This window comes from Trachurus trachurus (genome assembly GCF_905171665.1).
Source record: "Trachurus trachurus genome assembly, chromosome: 17".
Taxonomy (NCBI): Eukaryota; Metazoa; Chordata; class Actinopteri; order Carangiformes; family Carangidae; genus Trachurus; species Trachurus trachurus.
The window spans coordinates 14,244,438-14,262,918 of record NC_139900.1 but is presented as its reverse complement, the minus strand read 5'-3'; the positions used below and the strand labels follow the sequence as shown (position 1 = coordinate 14,262,918).

General features: G+C 40.1%; 1 protein-coding gene across 1 annotated transcript in view; it reads left to right on the top strand.

Annotated features, from left to right (window-relative positions):
• The window catches only part of cacnb2b (calcium channel, voltage-dependent, beta 2b), a gene marked incomplete at both ends in the record, with an annotated part of 32,124 nt that extends 13,686 nt beyond the window's left edge, over positions 1-18,438 (top strand). Inside the window, 12 exons of the mRNA XM_083991666.1 lie at positions 8,357-8,422; positions 10,397-10,519; positions 10,623-10,762; positions 12,143-12,210; positions 12,304-12,329; positions 13,058-13,138; positions 13,252-13,310; positions 13,410-13,519; positions 15,021-15,172; positions 15,392-15,487; positions 15,874-16,047; positions 17,701-18,438. Of these exons, the coding sequence (XP_083847792.1) occupies positions 8,357-8,422; positions 10,397-10,519; positions 10,623-10,762; positions 12,143-12,210; positions 12,304-12,329; positions 13,058-13,138; positions 13,252-13,310; positions 13,410-13,519; positions 15,021-15,172; positions 15,392-15,487; positions 15,874-16,047; positions 17,701-18,438 (1,833 nt within the window). The remainder of the gene's footprint in view (positions 1-8,356; positions 8,423-10,396; positions 10,520-10,622; positions 10,763-12,142; positions 12,211-12,303; positions 12,330-13,057; positions 13,139-13,251; positions 13,311-13,409; positions 13,520-15,020; positions 15,173-15,391; positions 15,488-15,873; positions 16,048-17,700) is intronic.
• Between the last annotated feature and the right edge of the window lie 43 nt (positions 18,439-18,481).

The window sequence follows — 18,481 nt, the reverse complement described above, 5'->3', positions numbered from 1 at the left end:
CGACAGCATGTGGCACTGACAGTTGGAGGCAGGCTGGTGTGTTATCTGCACTCTGGCGTCTGATCTGCCTGACACCTTTTTTCTCCTGTAAATCCAGAGTTTGCACATATTCTGTGCAGCGGTTCAGTGATGTCAGCCATGACACAACTCGCACAGCGCAGGAAGCATCTGGCGTTGAGGGTCTTTTTCCCTTGGTCACAACAGATCCTGGTGAAGGCATCACAGATCTGGTTGAACAGAGGCAGGAGCAGCCAACAAGGTGCATCTCCCATTGCAAACAATCAGAGCAACACTGCCTACTAAAGCAAGCAGACACCCCATGTGGTCTGAATCCCACTCTGCCACTCACAGGGGAGCTACACTGCAACGTCTTTTCAAGAACGTCTGTCTCATTTCTTGTCAAAACTAATCTCTTTCCACTTAAAATAAGAACTCACTTCACTTGGAATAAGTAGAAAAATCTGCCAGTGAAAGCAAGTTTTTTTGTGCTTGTAATAAGAAAGAAAAACTTGCCCCACTATCAGATTATTTTAAAGCAGAAGTAAGCGATCCGGTCGTTTTGGCTAACTTCTTGTCAGCCGATGGAGTTAGCAGTCCCCGCCCTCGTCATGGATCTATTGGTCCTCGTCCCTACGTCACCACATTCACGCGCAACCCTTGGCTGCACACACAGCCCTTCATGCCGTTCTCTCTCCTCATTGGATAAAGGTTGTAGGATACAAGGAAATAAAATAAAAGTTTTCTCCTCGGCTTACAGCAGAGCAGAGTGACTGACAGACCCGTGTTTCGGACCAAACACTCTGTATAAGTGATTGCCGTCGGAAGATATAACTACTTAAGACTTATATTAACACAAACATTCCGTTTGCTTCTGCTTTAAGTGAAAATATGCTTGAAAGAAGTAAAAAGTGTCTAAAAACAAGCTACTTTTTAATGTGATGAGTCTTATTTTAAGTATAATGAGATTTGATTTGACTAGAAATAAGACAAATATTCTTGGTAAGACTTTGAGTTTTTGCAGTGACAACTGATGTTTCCATGTGGACTCTGATGTTTACTGATGCTGGATCAGTCTGAGCTGTACGAGAAAGGTGTGTGCACCATGCAGGTTATGAACAATCGACTGCTACTGTATTTTTAGACCTTCTACCTCCCTGTTCCTCTGCATCCCCTCAAAATACTTATTTATGACATGCGTACGTGTATGTGTACATGTATCTGTCCCTTTATGAATGAGTAAACACAGGTCGTTCAGTGTGTTCATTCATTTATGTGCATGTAATGGACTTGAATGACAGTTTGGTGTTAGATGTTTGACATCTTCAAGCAGCAGCAGCAGTAGTGATGTTGAACGCTGCCAAGCTGACCTAATTATGCTCACGTTCCCTATGGAGGTCTAACTGTCAGTTCAGTAGCCCTTCACTGCATCTCCCGCTGATTCAGACGTACTGCTCCATTACAGTGTGTGTGTGTGTTTTTTTTTTAGTTAGTCCATGAGGATGTAACGGATTTCGCTAAACACACAGAGTTAAAGACTTAGAGCTGGAGATCTACCTCTTATGTGTATTTCTCCAAGGATCACAGCATATAAATTGAACTATTTTCATCAGTGGGAGTCATTTATGCTTACGTGGCATATTTCTCTCAATGGTTGCCATGGAAACGACTCCCCATTTGGTGGAGAGATTGTGCAGCAGGAATGGTATCTTCAGTGACACACAAGTGTATAGTATACTACTAGTATCTATACTGCAGAGGATATTGGATTTCTAATTGTGCTATAAGCTTGAGGTGTTTTGTCTGGAGAGGATGGATGGATGGATTATCAATTCATACACCATTTTTTCTCTTTTTCTTTCTTCTTTTTTTCTCTTCAACAGAAGTGACTTGCTTTAAACCACTTAAAGGGATAGTTCAACATTTTGGCAAAGTGGCCCATTGCTATAATCCCTATAGTCATAGCACTAGGTTTGTTACCTTTAATTGTCGGTGCAAGCTATTTTAGAACGGCCGAGACGAGCCCTGATCCACGAGCTGCTCAGAACTACGCTACGGAGGTTCATAGGATTTCTTAGTTGCCCTCATCAAACTCATCAAATACACAATCCAACAACTCCAAAACACTCTTGTGGACAAGTTGTGACCTGCACATTCACCACGCTATGAAATAATAACGGAATGTCACGAGAGGGAGTTGTTTTCGAGGTAAATTCATGCAAAACCGCTGATGCGTGTTCCTGTCGGGGGCAGTTTTCCGGCAAGCGGTCTCTGCCTTTGCCTGCTCGGCTCTGCTCCGCCGTTCTAAAAATAGCTTGCACCCACAATTAAAGGTAATGAACCTACTGCTATGACTATAGGGATTATGGCAATGGGCCAATTTGTCAAAATGTTGAACTATTTATATATATATCCCTTTAAGGATAAACAGCAGCACACAACAGCTTCCCTCTCATACAGTAGATACAGTGAGGTCTGTGTCTACTGAGACTAAACTGAGTGAGTGTTTTGGGAGGTGTGAGTGTAATGTGAGGGTCCCCTAAGTGTTTTACATCAAGGTCACAGAAAGTATTTGAACATGGGTTTGTGCTTCTGTTCTCTGCGACAGAGGTTGTTTCTTAGATTGTCCCAGAGTAATTTTCTTGGGTCTGAAGCTCATGAGGGAAAGTTAACTTTGCTTCAGTTTTTGTTAACTTTTTGTTGTTATTGTTTTTTGTGCAGCTACTCCTTATAACCGTGGTTCACATAAAATCTACATAGCTGTTATTCTACTGTGTTTACGTATGTTCTTATAAATTCAATCCCAAGAAATCAGAACAGATAGATTTTTTTTTTAAGTATATTTTTTGGACTTTTTATTGCCTTTAATAAACAGTACAGTAGAGAGAGAGACAGGAAATGGGGAGGCAGAGAGGGGGAATGACATGCAGGAAAGGGCTGTCCGATGCGGGATTCGAACCGGGGCCACCTGCAGTTAGGACTGTAGCCTCAACATGGGGCGGCAGCTCTACCAAGTGAGCTAAACACCGCCCCAAACAGATTGATTTTTCTCACGTGCTAAAACAAATCAAACGATAAAGAGGTAAATATGAAAAATTATTTTCTGCTCTAAATGTCTTTTATTTGAACTTTGTGTCAGAGCCTTTATTTAAAGAATTAGTGTAGGATTTTTCAGTGCCTGCTCCCTATTTAGATATAAAGTCCTCACAAAACACACATGATTCTTTCTCTAGTTCAGCTGATTATACAATAATGAAAACATAGTTAGTTATGAATGTTAACTTTCTGCTAACAGACCCGAGTCCTACACACGGGTCCTTTAAGGCCTAGCCCAGAGTTCAGTTTGTCCTCTGGGGGATCGCAGCGCTCCAGGCCAGCCAGCTGGCTCCTGGTGACTCGATGGCTCTGATTATTCCAGTTTAGGGATGGAGTCCATCTCCCCAATCAGATGCTCCTTTCCTACTCCTCTGACGCACGCCTAAAGAGCTGTGTAAACGCTTTTGAGTGGGAGAGGAGTCACCTTCAGGTAGCACACGAGAGAACACAGCTTCACTTGTTCAAATCATCCTTGTCCTCCACCTTCCTTTGCCCACTTCTAAACCCACGTAATCACACTAATGGACTGGGATGGCTCTCCACCAGGGAGGGACGGGAAGATCAGCAAAGAGAGCAAAGTGAAGAGATAGAGGGATGAATGAAGGAGTAGAGTAGAGTGTGAGTCTGTAAAAAAAAAAAGGAAGGAAAAAGGAATTTCAACTAAGAGGAGCCAAGGACATTAGTAAGGGAAATGGCCTGATGTGGATATAAACGATAGAAAATGCTTTACAGGTCAGCAATATAAGATATTATTGATCAAGAAAAAAAGGCAGTGTCCACAAACATGGCTGCAATTAATGATTATTTTCATAGCGGACCCCTATTTTTTCAGTGCCAATTAATCCATCAAGTATTCCACTGATTTATAATCTTGACTATATCATTTCAGTAAAAGGACAGAAATTAATAGACTGCACCCATAATCAATTATACTCAAAGTGCTTCTAATTTCCAACCATAAACTCAAAACTGAAAAGATTTAACTTAGCTATCCCTATCCCTGTTAGATGGATTTAAAAGACTAGAGCCAGATAATTATTAACTTTATGTCAAGTGACTTATCAACAATTTGACTATTTTTTTCAGCTCTATAGTGACAAAATAACAATGCTGATCTTGATTTATATTGGAAAGTAGCTCATCACTACGCTATTAATAATGTGACAGGTGTTGCCATTTCCATTGTGTACACTATAAGGCGTGACTTTTTCCTTTATTAAAAATCCTATCAATGATTCATGTCACTCCTTAATTTTTTGCTTCCCTGACAGTCGGCATCTCTAAGTCACCTGCAGTAGTGAGCTCAGCATTGTTTAATAATTCAGCGGGGGCGTTTTGTACTATTGGCTGGGTGACATTGGCTAGCAGGAGAGGCGGGTGCTGAGCGAACAGATGTCTACACCAGGCATGGGTAAACAAAAATCCATGCCTGGGCATAATTCTGCCCCGGGGAGATTTACTTCCTCTTCCTCTCCTGAGTCCCTCCTCATCATGTTGAATTCTGTCTTGACACTGTCTCGGCTGCAGATTTGTGCTTTTCTGTTTCCACTAATTACCAGCACTGTCCCACCTTGTTAATACATCATGTCCTCATCCATTATTTGAGGTCTTATTTGTATCCAAGGTCAGTGTGGGTTTTCTATTTGTAATCAAGCCATAAGTATGTAGATTTTTGCATCCATCCTGCAAAGCTAATTACATTTCTCTCAGCTGTAGTTTGTGTTTAGTGCTGAAAATCCAATTGAATTCATAACAGTACATAATGGCATGTCAGCATTGACATTGACATTAGCTCAGACCTAGGCTACTACATTATTATATGAGGACACAGGACCACACCCATGTTTGATCTCCATCTCTAATTGGATCTCAGCTGCACATCTCTAAAGTTTTATGACTGTGTCTTTATTCATCTTAAAATGTGTCCACAGACTGACGTACTGTATAAACATCCAACAGTTCCTACTACAGTAGTGAGTCCATACAGACAACACACAGCTGGTTTGTTCAGACAGGAAACAAGTAAATTCTTTGCCTCGCATCATTCGCACATTTAACCACTGGTTCACCCGTACACTCCACCATTATTCACTGTGCAGAGTTTAACAGTGAGCTGGGAAACGGTGGATGTACCAGTTTTGTGTGTGTGTTTACCTCAGAAATCAATTGGAAAATCAGAACAGCAGGAAACAGAATTAATTTGTGTTTCATGCAAACATTTTCTACTGAACTTTGCATCAAATTTGCGCTGCCATTACATCTTCACATTCTGTCTTGTTTCTTGTTTTGTCTTTTCCTCTCTTTCTTCATTCAACGTGTCACCTTGCTTCCCTCTCTTCATACAGTCTCTTTTTCTCTCTCACTTCACTCCCACCCCCCTCCCCCTTCCCCCACTCCCCTTCAGTCTTCTCACTTAATTTCATAACACAAGCTATTAAAGCTGAGTCTGTTGGAGTTGAAGATAGTTCCATCATAACTACTGGCCTATAGTAATCACATGCTGCATAATCCATCATTGTCAAAGTCTCACTCGTGTCAGGCAGCGCAGTGTGCACTCATTTGGAATAACAGCGGGAGTAAGAGTGGGCGGCGGGTAAAGGAGAACCAAAGGGAAATTGTTATCTGCTGGTTGAGCATGAGGTTTGAACAGTGAACACAGACTAGACTGACAATCATACACACTCCCCTCTTTAATGAACATGCAACAGTGGCTCCTACATTGCCTGCATCCAATCCAGGAAATATTTTAAATCATGTTTTGGTTTAAAAGGGTCCGGGTTGGAGTTCATGTCCTGAGTCCTACTGTACCTGTGTGTAGGTTTAACCCACTGACACACTGTAGCTAGAACAGCCTGTAGAACAGCTGAAACACTGGAGCAGATTAAAGTGGGTTTGTATACTTAACACAAGCGACTAATAGCAGACCCACCATACTGTATGTTGTAGTTTATGGTCCATTGTTGGTACAGTAGCGCTATTGCAACACTACATGGATTTATTGTATTGTTTGTTCTTGCTTTAAATAATATGAAATATGTTTATTTTTTTCATTTCTATGCTGACATAGATTGATGGTGGGTAATGTGCATACTTTTATCAGTTTATCAGCGCAATTTCTATTTCAGTGCATCTCATCGCTGTGCAGTAGTTGTGGGTCTGTTATTTTTCACTCTCCACAACAGAGAACAGACTTACAGTGGAAATGCTTCAACTTGCTTCATGTCTTTGTCACTTTCAACTAACATCAGCATTGGAAAGTGTCGTTTTTTATTGTGTTTTTTTTTTTTTTTAAGCAGATCTATGTCAGCTGCAGTAAAGCGTAGTCACTGGCTTACATTAGCACAAAACCTCAGACGTGGGCTGATATCTGATAATATTGGATATTGCAGTATTTCCTGTCATATGTGATATCATTCACAATATTGCTTTTCTTTTTTTCAGTCTTGTAAAGTCTCGCCTGCTGAACAGCTTTTTCGTGGCAGAATTGTTTACCTGAAATTTGATAAACAGTTCAATCATGTATTGTTTCAGAAATTACTCCTGCAATAATATTATGCATGGAGATTTTAAGGCTGGACTGTGTTGTAATATTAAATTTCAGATATTGGCCAAGCTCCAGACATGTGATTGTAAATCTACCATTTGGGCAAAGAAATGGTTTGGCTTAAATATTGTTAAAGTCATTACATCCCTTCTGAGCACGTTTGTGGTACTATAATGTCTCACTGAAAACTAAAAACAATACAGAAGGAATCATTTTTAAAGCCTCAGTAAACGAATTGTGCAACTGTTGTTCAAACCTCAGCAGTGAACCACTAAATTGTTCATACAGATTGTCCAATGCGTGCATCTAAGAGAAGAATATAAGACCCTTTGGACACAAGACGTGTCAGTTACTATAAAGTAGAACAAACACTGGGAAGGATAAGCAAACTTATGAGATAGGCTACAATGACATATTGAAGCTATTATTTCAATGTCATCAGCATGCACAGAATTAAATTAAATTTCACCATTTGTGGAAACAGTTTGAGATTAGATGTGGGAATATTGACTTTGACACACCAAGGACTCCAGATCCCTGTGTTGTTACAATGCGTCAGACTGAGCAGACTGTCGACAACAAAGAGCTGATTTGTGACTTTGGGATGCAAGTGTGTATCTTGAGTGCCAGATTGACGTGGGTGTTGGTGGGGAGGCACAGAGGGCATTAATTACCATGTCTTTGAGGGGACAATCTAATCTCTGGGACACATGGCACATAAACCTGAGCGTCCCAGGAGGGATCTGCTGCAGCACCTCTTGACAGTTAGAGAGAGGGAGGGAGATGGGGGTTCTGGGAAAAGGGAGCAGAAAATGAGGAGACGTGTCCAGATGTTATCAGTGTATTAGCTTAATGGTGAAGTGTCCAGGCGCTGGTATCATGTTCCCATCAAGTTACGACCCTTTCCATGTAAATATACAGTCACTAAAACTGTTTATCATTGTTTATTCAATAATCACAACTTTAACAACAAAAACAGTTTGTTTCTGTGATTGAAAGGAGCACACCATATATGAACTAACACGCAGCTGTGAAACAGTTGTGTAATGTTTTTTTTTTCTGTGGCTCTGGACAAACTCTGTCAAGTCTGAGAAAAAATGTCATCATGTGAGTCTTATAAATTGTCTTGGCAAACTCCACAAAGAAACTGTGGGCTGGAGTTTGAAAGATGTGGATGTTTATCAGGCCGGGAGGATTTAACTTGGATCACTAACAAGCTTTATTTTGGACAGCGCAGAGTCCAGTGTCTGGGGTTAATTCATAGTATGGATGCAAGTCAAGGCGGCCCACTCTCAGCTGCTTTCATTTTTCACATCTATTTTTATCTGTATCTTTCAAGTCTCTCCATACTTTATGGCAGTGCAGTACTAAATTGCTGGAGAGCTCTTTTAAATAATTAATAAGAAAACTACTTTCTTGTCTAGCCTGTGCTGTCTGGAGCTATATCAGAATCTAAATGCATTAGTCTCATCATTTCAGACTCTACTTTGGTTTTGAAATCTTGTAATTGTTCGTGCAAATCTCATTCTGTGACATATATTCTGATACTTGCTTTATTAGAGCTTAATCAAGGTTTGATTGTTGTGATCCCAACCCAATGCATTGATCATTAGAGAGAAGTGCAAAAAGACAACACTGCTGAATCATTCTACAATACGATGCAATCCATATCCAGTGTAAGTGTCTAAAAACTGTCATTACCCTGTGTCTCACCTGCAGGGAGAGCATAAGGATTCGGATGTCGTTGAGGAAAGAAACGCCCAGGTGCAGCTGGAGAAGGCCAAGGTACTTTCTCACTGTTGCACCTTGATTTCAACCCAACCTACCCCAGGCCGACCCGACCCGACCCAAACCACCTCTGCCCTCACACACACACACACACGCACTCATTTTTCAGAGAAGCTGCTCTCAAGGACACGATTACATCACAGACAGGGAGCACAGACACCAGGACATGGGATTAGCGGAGCAATAATTTGCTGTTTAAAATGAGTCATTGTTGTCTTTATCCTTGACATCCCTTGAACGAAAAATGTTCACTCTTGCTGATATGCCCAATGATCTGGTACGTCACGTGTTAATTAATTAAGCAGATGTTGTTTTACACTTAATTTGTTTTGCTTTTAGATTTTTCAGACTGTGAAATAAGTAAGACAGAATAACAGCATAGACCAGGTCAAAGAAAAGTGCATCTTCTTCTTGAAATGAAATTAGATGAAATTCATAGTTCCACTATAGTTACAATATATAGTGGTCCAAGCGAAAAATGAAATAGAGGAAATGAATAAAAATAAGAGAGGTGGAAGTGTGAAAGTAAGTTCACCTCAAATCGATTTTAGCTTCTTACTCTATAGTGGGGTCGGTGGGGTGGTGGGCGGCGGGTGGGGGGGTTCCTCTTCTGTTTTCTGTCGATGTAATAACCATGAAGACCATTACACACAAAAGACTTCAGACTATCTCAACTCATACCGAACCACCAACCGCGCCTGCTGATACACGTCCCACTGAATATTGAATTAAATCCTCCCCCACAGATTTAATGTGCTCCCACTGGTGCTTTGTAATTAAGGCGGCAAACACACTCGGCCGAACGCCTGCTGACCCCACAGCCTCTCCCACAGCCTCATCTTTCCAAAGTGGAGTAATTAGCAGCTTGATCGGCATGCCGCTGACATTTGACTCTGATAGGATTACAGCTCCAACCGGCATTCAATCAGGAGGAAGCGTGCAGACAGAGGTTACTGTGCAGAAACAGGAAGATGCAGTTGGCTTTTTCTTTCACAGCAGACATGTTTGACTCATCATTGCAGGGAAAGGTATTAGTAAAAACACAAGACATAAGACTATTAATGATCCCACACATGGGAGATTTGGTTGTAACAGTAGCATTCAGTACAACAAGAAGGTAAACAAGGTAGAAAAATATCCAAATATAAGAGAAAGAGAGAGACATTCTGTACATTTTCGTACAAAAATATTTTAAGAGTATATCCACAAATTTACGAACGTCATCTATGGTCAAAACCGGAAGCCGGTTTTGCATTTCCAGTGGAATAAACATAATTGTTTACGTTTCCATGGTTTTCAGTCGTTGTCATAGTTGCGGTAAATGCATGGATCTATTAACGCGTTTTTTTTTTTTTAAATGTATAGGCCTATTTTTGGGGGCTTTTTATTGCCTTTAATTGATAGCACAGTGGAGAGATTGTAGCCTCAACATGGGGTGGCAGCTCTACCAAGTGAGCTAAACACCGCCCCAAATTAACACTGGCTTTTAATACGGATGTCAATTTGTGTGATATCCATTGTTAAAAGCTGCCGTGATGATCCATGCGTTTTACAGATTTTCTTTGAAAAAAAAAAAAATCAATGCATTTACCGCGACTACCGTAAACATAAAATTCCACCGGAAGAGCAAAACCGGCTTACGTTTTTCACGTTCGGAAAAAGGTGGATACTACAACTATAAAAAAAATAGAGTTTGAAAAGAAAAAAAAAATGTATACTATATTTATTATTTCAAGTCATGTGAGCAAGTTCAAAACCACGACCCTGAAACTGAAGACAATTTTTACACCTGTGCTCATCCCTCTGACTGTATGTTCCTGTGTGTGTGTTGCCAACGCTGTAATACATTTCAAAATAAGTCTTAAAGAAAAGAGAGAGAATTTAAAAAAAAGAAGTTCTTGTGTGATGTATGGATTATGATGCATAACATGTTTTGAACACCTGTTTTGAACACCTGCCCTGTGTCCCCAGTACAAACCTGTGGCATTCGCAGTGCGTTGCAACTTCTCATACACTCCAGCAGACGACGACAACGTCCCCGTGCCGGGTCACGCTGTCACCTTTGAAGCCAGAGACTTCCTACATGTCAAAGAGGTTGCAATCAAACACATGCAAATACAATCTGTAACAAAGTGCAGGTGGATTATCAGAGTGAAATTATTCCATTCACACTTTCTGTTTGTTTTTTAATTTCCAGAAATTTAACAATGAGTGGTGGCTCGGGCGGCCTGTGAAGGAGGATGGTGTTGTGGGCTTCATCCCCAGTCCAGTCAATCTGGAAACCATTCTCATCAGAAGAGAAGTCCAGGCGAGGAAAGCTGCCAAGGCTTTAGCCAAGTACGTACATCATGCTGCTCTTTCCTCTGGATTCAGAACAGGAGGAGTTTTACACCAGCACACAAACCTGCTGCAGTGTGTTGCCTTATCCTGTCATGCTAATAATAATAATAACTGGCACAGTACAAACAAAACATCATCACTAAGTGACATGCAGTGGATTATCTAACATTCAGCTGATGCTCTTTGAAAACATCCGGAGATTAGTCAAACAACATTTTGACCAGAACGGTGAAATCAGTGTTGTGAAGCTCACACCAGGAATTCTTCTGTGGAGAGAAGCAAGATATGAAATTATCAAAGACGAAAACTAAATAAATTAGCTACGTTAAAGCGAATGAAATATGCAGAGTTTTAAGTTTATCAGCGTCGCATTACTCCCAGTAATTAGGCTGCTAATCGGGCCTGTAATATTTCTGTGTTTGCAGTCAACAGAAGGTGATTGATAATCAAAATTAAATATTTTAGTTTGAGTTATTTAAGCTTTGGTTACACGCTGATGTGGGAAGAGGAAGCTAATTAGATTTAATTAGGGATTCAAATGTAAAATGGTGTTGTATTGCAATCCCACACACATCCTCCACAGCCTAGAGCCTCAGAGATCATCCACCAATGGCACCCAGGCATCCAATGGAAATTATTGAGATCTTGTCCAATCAGAAAGTGGGCCGGTGCATATTCTCATTTGTCCAGGTCATAGTATTTCAAAGGAGGTTAAATCGAAAGCAACTGGACTTAGTTATTTGTCTAGGAAGACGTTTCACCTCTCATCCAAGAGGCAATCAGAAAGTGGCATAGGAATCTGTACGGCATGACAATCTGCTATTCTGAAACCAAACTGACTGTTTTAATAAATGATAAGAAAAATAAGATAAGAAAAATGATAACAATTTTGGTATATTTGAATATATTTTCATTGTCTTGTAAGATTTCTGTTAATTTCACCATGTTGTAAAACCAAGAGACATCAGTGGAACTTGTTAGAGACAGAAAATCTAAAAGTAGGAATCCTTTGGTTGCTCAGTGTTTTGTTTTTTACTCTAATCAGCCCAGCAGAGAAGAAGATCCACTACACACTGCCAGATTTTGACTTGACCTAGTTAGGCTGACAGAAACACATCTAGGGGATCTTGGAAATTTGGCTTTGGTGGCGACTGTATGTGCTGAATCACTTGAAGGGATTTACTCTCTAAGCTTTATATGGCTGTGTTTCATAAGAAGATACAGATATACTCAAAGCACAAAATCTTTTATTGAATAGACATAAAGTGCTCCCTTTTCATCTTGACTCAAGCGTTAGAAATTGGAGTGTAAGAAAAGCTCTGTTTTCGACGGAGAAAATGAAACGTGAGCTAATTCTGGATTTTTCTCTCATTTCAGCAAAGCTGCATCTCAAGCAACTCAAGATATGAACTCAAAGAAATACACTCCTCCATCACAAGGCCAGTGTGCACTAAAATGTGTAAAAAAGATCATTTGATGTTAGTTTTAATAATCTGTGAGTTAACATGAATATCTCTCTTATCATTCTCTATGAACAGCCAATCAGCAGGTGAAAAAGAAACCGGTAAGTGAATGAATGTTTATTGCTTTGTTGACTTTCTCTTACATCCTGTTGTTTCTTAATATTTTTCATGTAAAGTATGTAGAGTCCAGTTTGTGAAAAAGTTAAGATAATGAAACGTTATATTGAACTAATTTCCTGAGCTGTAGATGTTTAATCTTATCATGTGATGTGTCTCAGTAAAATTAAACCACCTTTTTATGAATTTATCTAAAGCACAAAGGACTGTAAACAAATGTTATTTTTGTCATTCGAAAAAATCTACAGATATTCAGTGGATCAATGAACCTTAATAAAACATTTCAATAAATGAACAGCACTGCACTTAAGGATTAATTCAAATTGCAGAAAAGGTGCAGAAGGTACTGTGTGTATATATACACATATACGACATATACGACAAGACAGAGCCAGCAAATGTTTGACGGATTTGATTAATCAACGGTTAAATTAATAGAAATAACCAATTTATTCTCTGTCATTTCTATGTTTATGTATTTGTTCATTTGTTAGGGACCAAAGGAGTAAATTAATGTCAATACTTCTTTTTATGCTAAAAGCTCATGTGTCTGGTATTCATTTAATCACAATAATATTGTCAGGGATACCAAGTAGAAAAGGTAATTGATCCAAACACTGTGAATGGGGGAGTACTGAGGTTGTCAAATGAAAGCTTTAGTGATTATGTTGCTTGCGAATACAATGAATGGTTGTTGTTTTTGCTGCTGTAGGGGGAGCAGGTGGCTATGTATGATGTAGTGCCTACAATGCGTCCTGTGGTTCTAATGGGACCGTCACTGAAGGGCTTAGAGGTGAGTTTGCCTCACACTGTCTGAAATGCTATGAAAGCTGAGAATGTTATTTTCTGTCGAACCTGAATAAAGGGGAGTTTTGTCTAAAATCAATGTTTTCTGTGCAATCCAAGGTGACAGATATGATGCAAAAAGCACTATTTGACTATTTGAAACATCGATTTGAAGGCAGGTAAGTTCTGATTTGATTATTCCCTTTTTTCATGCAGAAATAAAACATGATGAAAATCACAACTGTGTAATCGTTCTTGTTGCTTTGTCTCCCCTCCAGAATTACTATCACACGGGTGACAGCAGACATCTCTCTGGCTAAAAGGTCCATCCTCAACAACCCTGGCAAAAAGGCCTTAATGGACCGGTCCAACACCCGCTCCTGTTTAGGTGCAGTAAATGGCTTTATCATCCCAAACCGCCATTACTGGTCATTACAAATCATCTCCTTCTTTTATCCATCTGTAGAGCCAGATGGTTGGGGTTTACTGCATCAGGACAGCTCAGATTGTATTGGTTGCAGCAGTAACACCAAATTGATTTTTAAAATAACTTCTCATAATTGTGTTAGCCCTCTGGCATTCATTGTTTTGTCCCCTGTGGCAAACCTTCCCCACTTGGAACTCTAATTAGGTTAAAACACGTCAGTGATACTGTCTGACCCAGGTGTGGGATTAATGTGTCAGACCTGCACTTTTTCTTTATTTTAGTGAAATACTGTGCAGTCTATTTTTATATTATTTTCTTTGTATATTCACTGCACGCATGAACACTCATTCATGAAAACAGAGTGTCTTTGTCCCAGTGACATTGTACAGTAGGCTCGTCTTAACGCTCCCTTTGATTAGAGGAAGAAAGAATAAGAGTAGAACAGAAAGGGGATAAGATTTACTTGGTTTTCTCTACTCTTGTCTTTCTCATTGCTCTCTCATCCCAGATGCTGCCGGTATGTATGACTGAAAGCACTGGTAGCCCATGTGTGTTTTAACGCCCCACCTCCACCTTCCTTCCTTACTTCCTTCCATTACCTCATATCAGCACCAGCAGCCTCTCAACAACAGATAAAAATTGACTGAATTTAGATCAAGATTATTTTTTAGTGGGTTTACAAAAATGTGACATGTCATTTGCTGTTATTTGAGAGTCTGAAAAGTCCTAAAGTCATAGCCTTCTCCATGCCCTGCTTTCTTGCTCTCCCTCTAGCGGTCAAACTCTGAATTACTCCTCCCATGAGTGTAATACTGTACTGTACATCCTAGTTATCTTGATGGATTAGTTACTCAGGAACATACAAATACACCACTTGATGACAGGTCTGTGTGCTCTTTGCTTTGTATGTTCATCAGAAACATGAATATGACAAACTTTTTCCTTTTTGATTCTTACATAGAAACACGGATAAAATGTTACGTACAAAACCAGTTTGTAATTTTTGTTGAACAAACCATATCACCACATCCTCCTGCATCTATATATGTATGATATGGTTGATATGATAAACTTTCAGAGAGGTACATAATTGGACCTTGTGATGAGATCATTCACTCAGTTACTGTTTCCAAGATCAAGAATGAACTTTCTAAACGTTTTACTTGATCATTCATTTCCAGCTTCAGCTTAACGGATTGAAAAAACAAACAAAATTTTCAGACACTCTCATGCTAATACAGAAAAGTTTAAAAAGAACATTATGATATCACTTTACATTACATTTACATTGCAATTGCAAATGAATGATCATGATTAATACATAAAACTACTATTAAAAACAGTAGGTCAATTATCTAAGTTACCTGGGTTATTTTTGATGCAAATCACAAAGTTAACATTGTATGACTGACAGCTTTCCTCTACCTCAGGTGTCAACATCATGTTTTTTCTGCTTTTGCAGCCCAGATCCAGGGGGAGGTGGAGCGTATTTTTGAGCTCGCCCGCAGCCTGCAGCTGGTGGTTCTAGATGCAGACACAATCAACCACCCTCTCCAGGTGTCCAAGACCTCCCTTGCTCCAATCCTGGTCTATGTCAAGATCTCCTCACCAAAGGTAAACTTCACCAGAGAGTGCCTTTAGTTAGATAAAGTATGTTTTCCCAAAAGAGATCAGCACCCTCATTTCGACCGACTTCCCCTCAGTTCTTTCAGTAATTTCTATAGCATGTGTATCTGAAAGCCTTGATGATCTCGATAATATCTGCATTTGCAGTTAACAAATTTCTGTTTCTGCTTCTTCGATCTCCTCCCTCTGTTCTCTCATGTTGTGTAGGTGTTGACCAGACTGATCAAGACAAGAGGGAAGTCTCAGACCAAACACCTCAATGTGCAGCTGGTGGCAGCAGATAAACTCGCTCAGTGTCCGCCGGTGAGTGCCATCTAGTGGCCATTGTGTGGAATTGATGTGGTGGTAAATGAAATAAATAAATGCACTGGCTGATATTGTGTCATACATTACATCATGTCTGTTTTTGTCCCGAGGTATACGTTTAACTTTGTTTCAGTAGCTGAAGTTGTGAATCTGTTAATAAATGACAATGCAAAAGAGTTTGGTATAAGGTAGAACTATGATGGCGGGCCTTGACTTCTATTCTATTCCCCTGACTACTTTACAGTCACGTTTGGGAGTTTAGCAGCTTGTGGATGTCAGTATGAAAAATGAAATAAAATAAAATAAAAGTAAAATGTTGGAGCCATGTTTTCAGATGATCAAGGTTATTCAGTTATTGTTATAATTTTTTGTTTTTTCTGTAGGAAATGTTTGATGTCATCTTAGATGAAAACCAGCTAACAGACGCCTGTGAGCACATTGCTGATTACCTGGAGTCCTACTGGAGAGCTACTCATCCACCAGAAATGGAGCCTACCAATGCGATGGTGGCCCAGCTGGCCCAGAATACACTGCCCACCAATCCTTCAGGAATAACGGTACATCAGACACAGATGGTGAAAAAAACACTACAGAAAAATTAAAGTAGCAGAGTATGATATCATTTTCAAAGATTTCATACTTTCATCTCATCTCATCCCTCTCATCTCATCCATACAGGGTGTCTGCTGAATGCATTGTAATTTCCATTTTAGTAGGAATAGTAATGCAACAACAGAAACTTCACAGTGTGCTGCATCTTTATCTGTGTCCATTTGTTTTTCATCTAACATTTTCATTTCATTTCTCCTCATCCTACTCCACTGGAAAGTTGCTGAAATGAGATAGGTCTACCTCTGGTGAGTGAGACACCTTCAAATTCTGCTATAGCTGCATTTTCACCATGCAACAGCAGTGAAGGAGAGTGGTTACAGCAGCACCTTCTTTAGAAGTTAGGTAGAAAGAACTTGTATGGTCCATTGTTAAACATCTGACTGACTACAAACAACCCAAAAAGCAGAAAGCCCCTTACTGGAATGTCACACATTTTCAATTTAATGATTTGGCAACTTGCTGCAAAATGGTAAAGTTACAATTTAAAGATATTATATCTAAGATTTCTTAGACTTCTTTACCATGCACTACATGGTGACAGAAATTGGTCAGAATTAGTGCAAGAAGTTGCTGTTGATGTAAAAATGTGTCTGATATATATATATTGGTAAAACTGAACTCTGCACATTGTGTAGTTGTTGACCGAACTGTTAAAGAATAGTGGGAAATATGTCAGACCAAAGATCTGACTGTCAAACTGATCTCACGATCATTTTTCATAGAGCCTGATTGAATGTTCAGTAAAAACTATTGTTCCCCTTTCCTTGTTGTTGGTTGAAAATGATCCATCGCCTTGTTAAAATCCACAAATAGCTAAGTTGTACATTCAATCATTATATTTTATTTCATACTCTGGTATAATGTAGCAATCTCATAAAATAAATACATTAAAAACACTTAAAAACTATGCATGATAAAGTGAAAATACTCAAAATAAACAGTAGGTGCAGGGAAGCCTGAGCCTTTGTGAGAGCAGATACACAAGGCTGCATTGACTGTTCAAAAGTATTTCCATCGACAATTTCCATCCAACAATATTCAAATTGCCTCTAGTGTGACTGCCAATACAGCTACATGGAGGCAGCTGTCTGTGTGTCTGTGAAAACACAAGTGTAGATGCCTGAATTTGAAGACATGCTCTTCACCCTCTGCCACATGCACTCACTCTGTCACTTTATTATTCTTTACTAAAAGGAGTTTTAACACCTGTAGGTGAACGTTTTTCTGATTCATTTTCATTTATTTCACATGGCTGTGTGGTCTATTTTTGTTCAAACATTCTTCAAGATTATACTGCATCAGTTCACTCTGGGCTGCATTACCAGTTCTGCCAGTTGTTTTCTTGATTGATCGTTTTGTCAGTAAAATGTCTGAAAACTGAAAAATTGATAGTTCCCTCAGGCCGAAGTGACATCAAATATCTTGTTTTGAAGAGTCCAAACCCAATACCTGAAAGATATTCAAACATTAGATCTGCACGTTGGTGATGTTTGGTATTTTTTTGCTTTAACAAAAACCTCTGTGTACTGTATAGCACATATATTTTGTGACTAGTCAAATTAGTAAGGTGACATTATGTTGTTGTTTTTTTGTTACAGGATGAGCAGAAGAACAAAAAGTCAGCAGCTCCGAAGAGGAAGGGTTCCCAGGAGAACCACCTAGACGAGGAACCCCCTACAGCCCAGGCTCAGGAGCAGAAGGCTGAGGACGGCCAAAGAGAGGAGGAAGAGCGGCTCCTGAGGACTGAACCAAAGAGACCCCAGCACACCCATCACCACCACCATCACCACCACCACCGTCGGATGGAGCACCACAGCCAAGTCCAGCACAGCCAAACATCCGGCGGCATGGAAATACAGTCAAGTAGGGATTACAGCCAGAGACTCCCCCGGAGGCATCTGCCAGAGGAGAGGGAGGAGGAACTAGTGGAGGATCTGGTAGAAGAAGACGAGGAGGAGGTTCGCTATAACCACCGGGGCCATAACCATCACCATCATAACAGCAGCAACCACCATCATCACCATCACCACCGTCAGCATCATCGTGGTAACAGCCAGCCACACGTCGAAGAAGACTATGAGCAGGAGCACAACGAACGCAATCGGCAGCACAGGCACCACCAGCATATGCAACCACGGACACACCACACGGATCACTATCCTGTACACAATCATCACAACTACCACCACCATCACCATGGCAGAGACAGAGAGAGAGACAGAGACTGTGACAGAGAAAGACACAAGGACAGGGAGCGTGACAGAGATAGGGATCGAGGCAGAGATAGAGACAGAGATGCAAGACAATGGCACAGAGATTCTTATATACATTCGTGACTGTTGTTTCTGCCGTGGGTTGGTGCATGGTTCTATGCTGCTC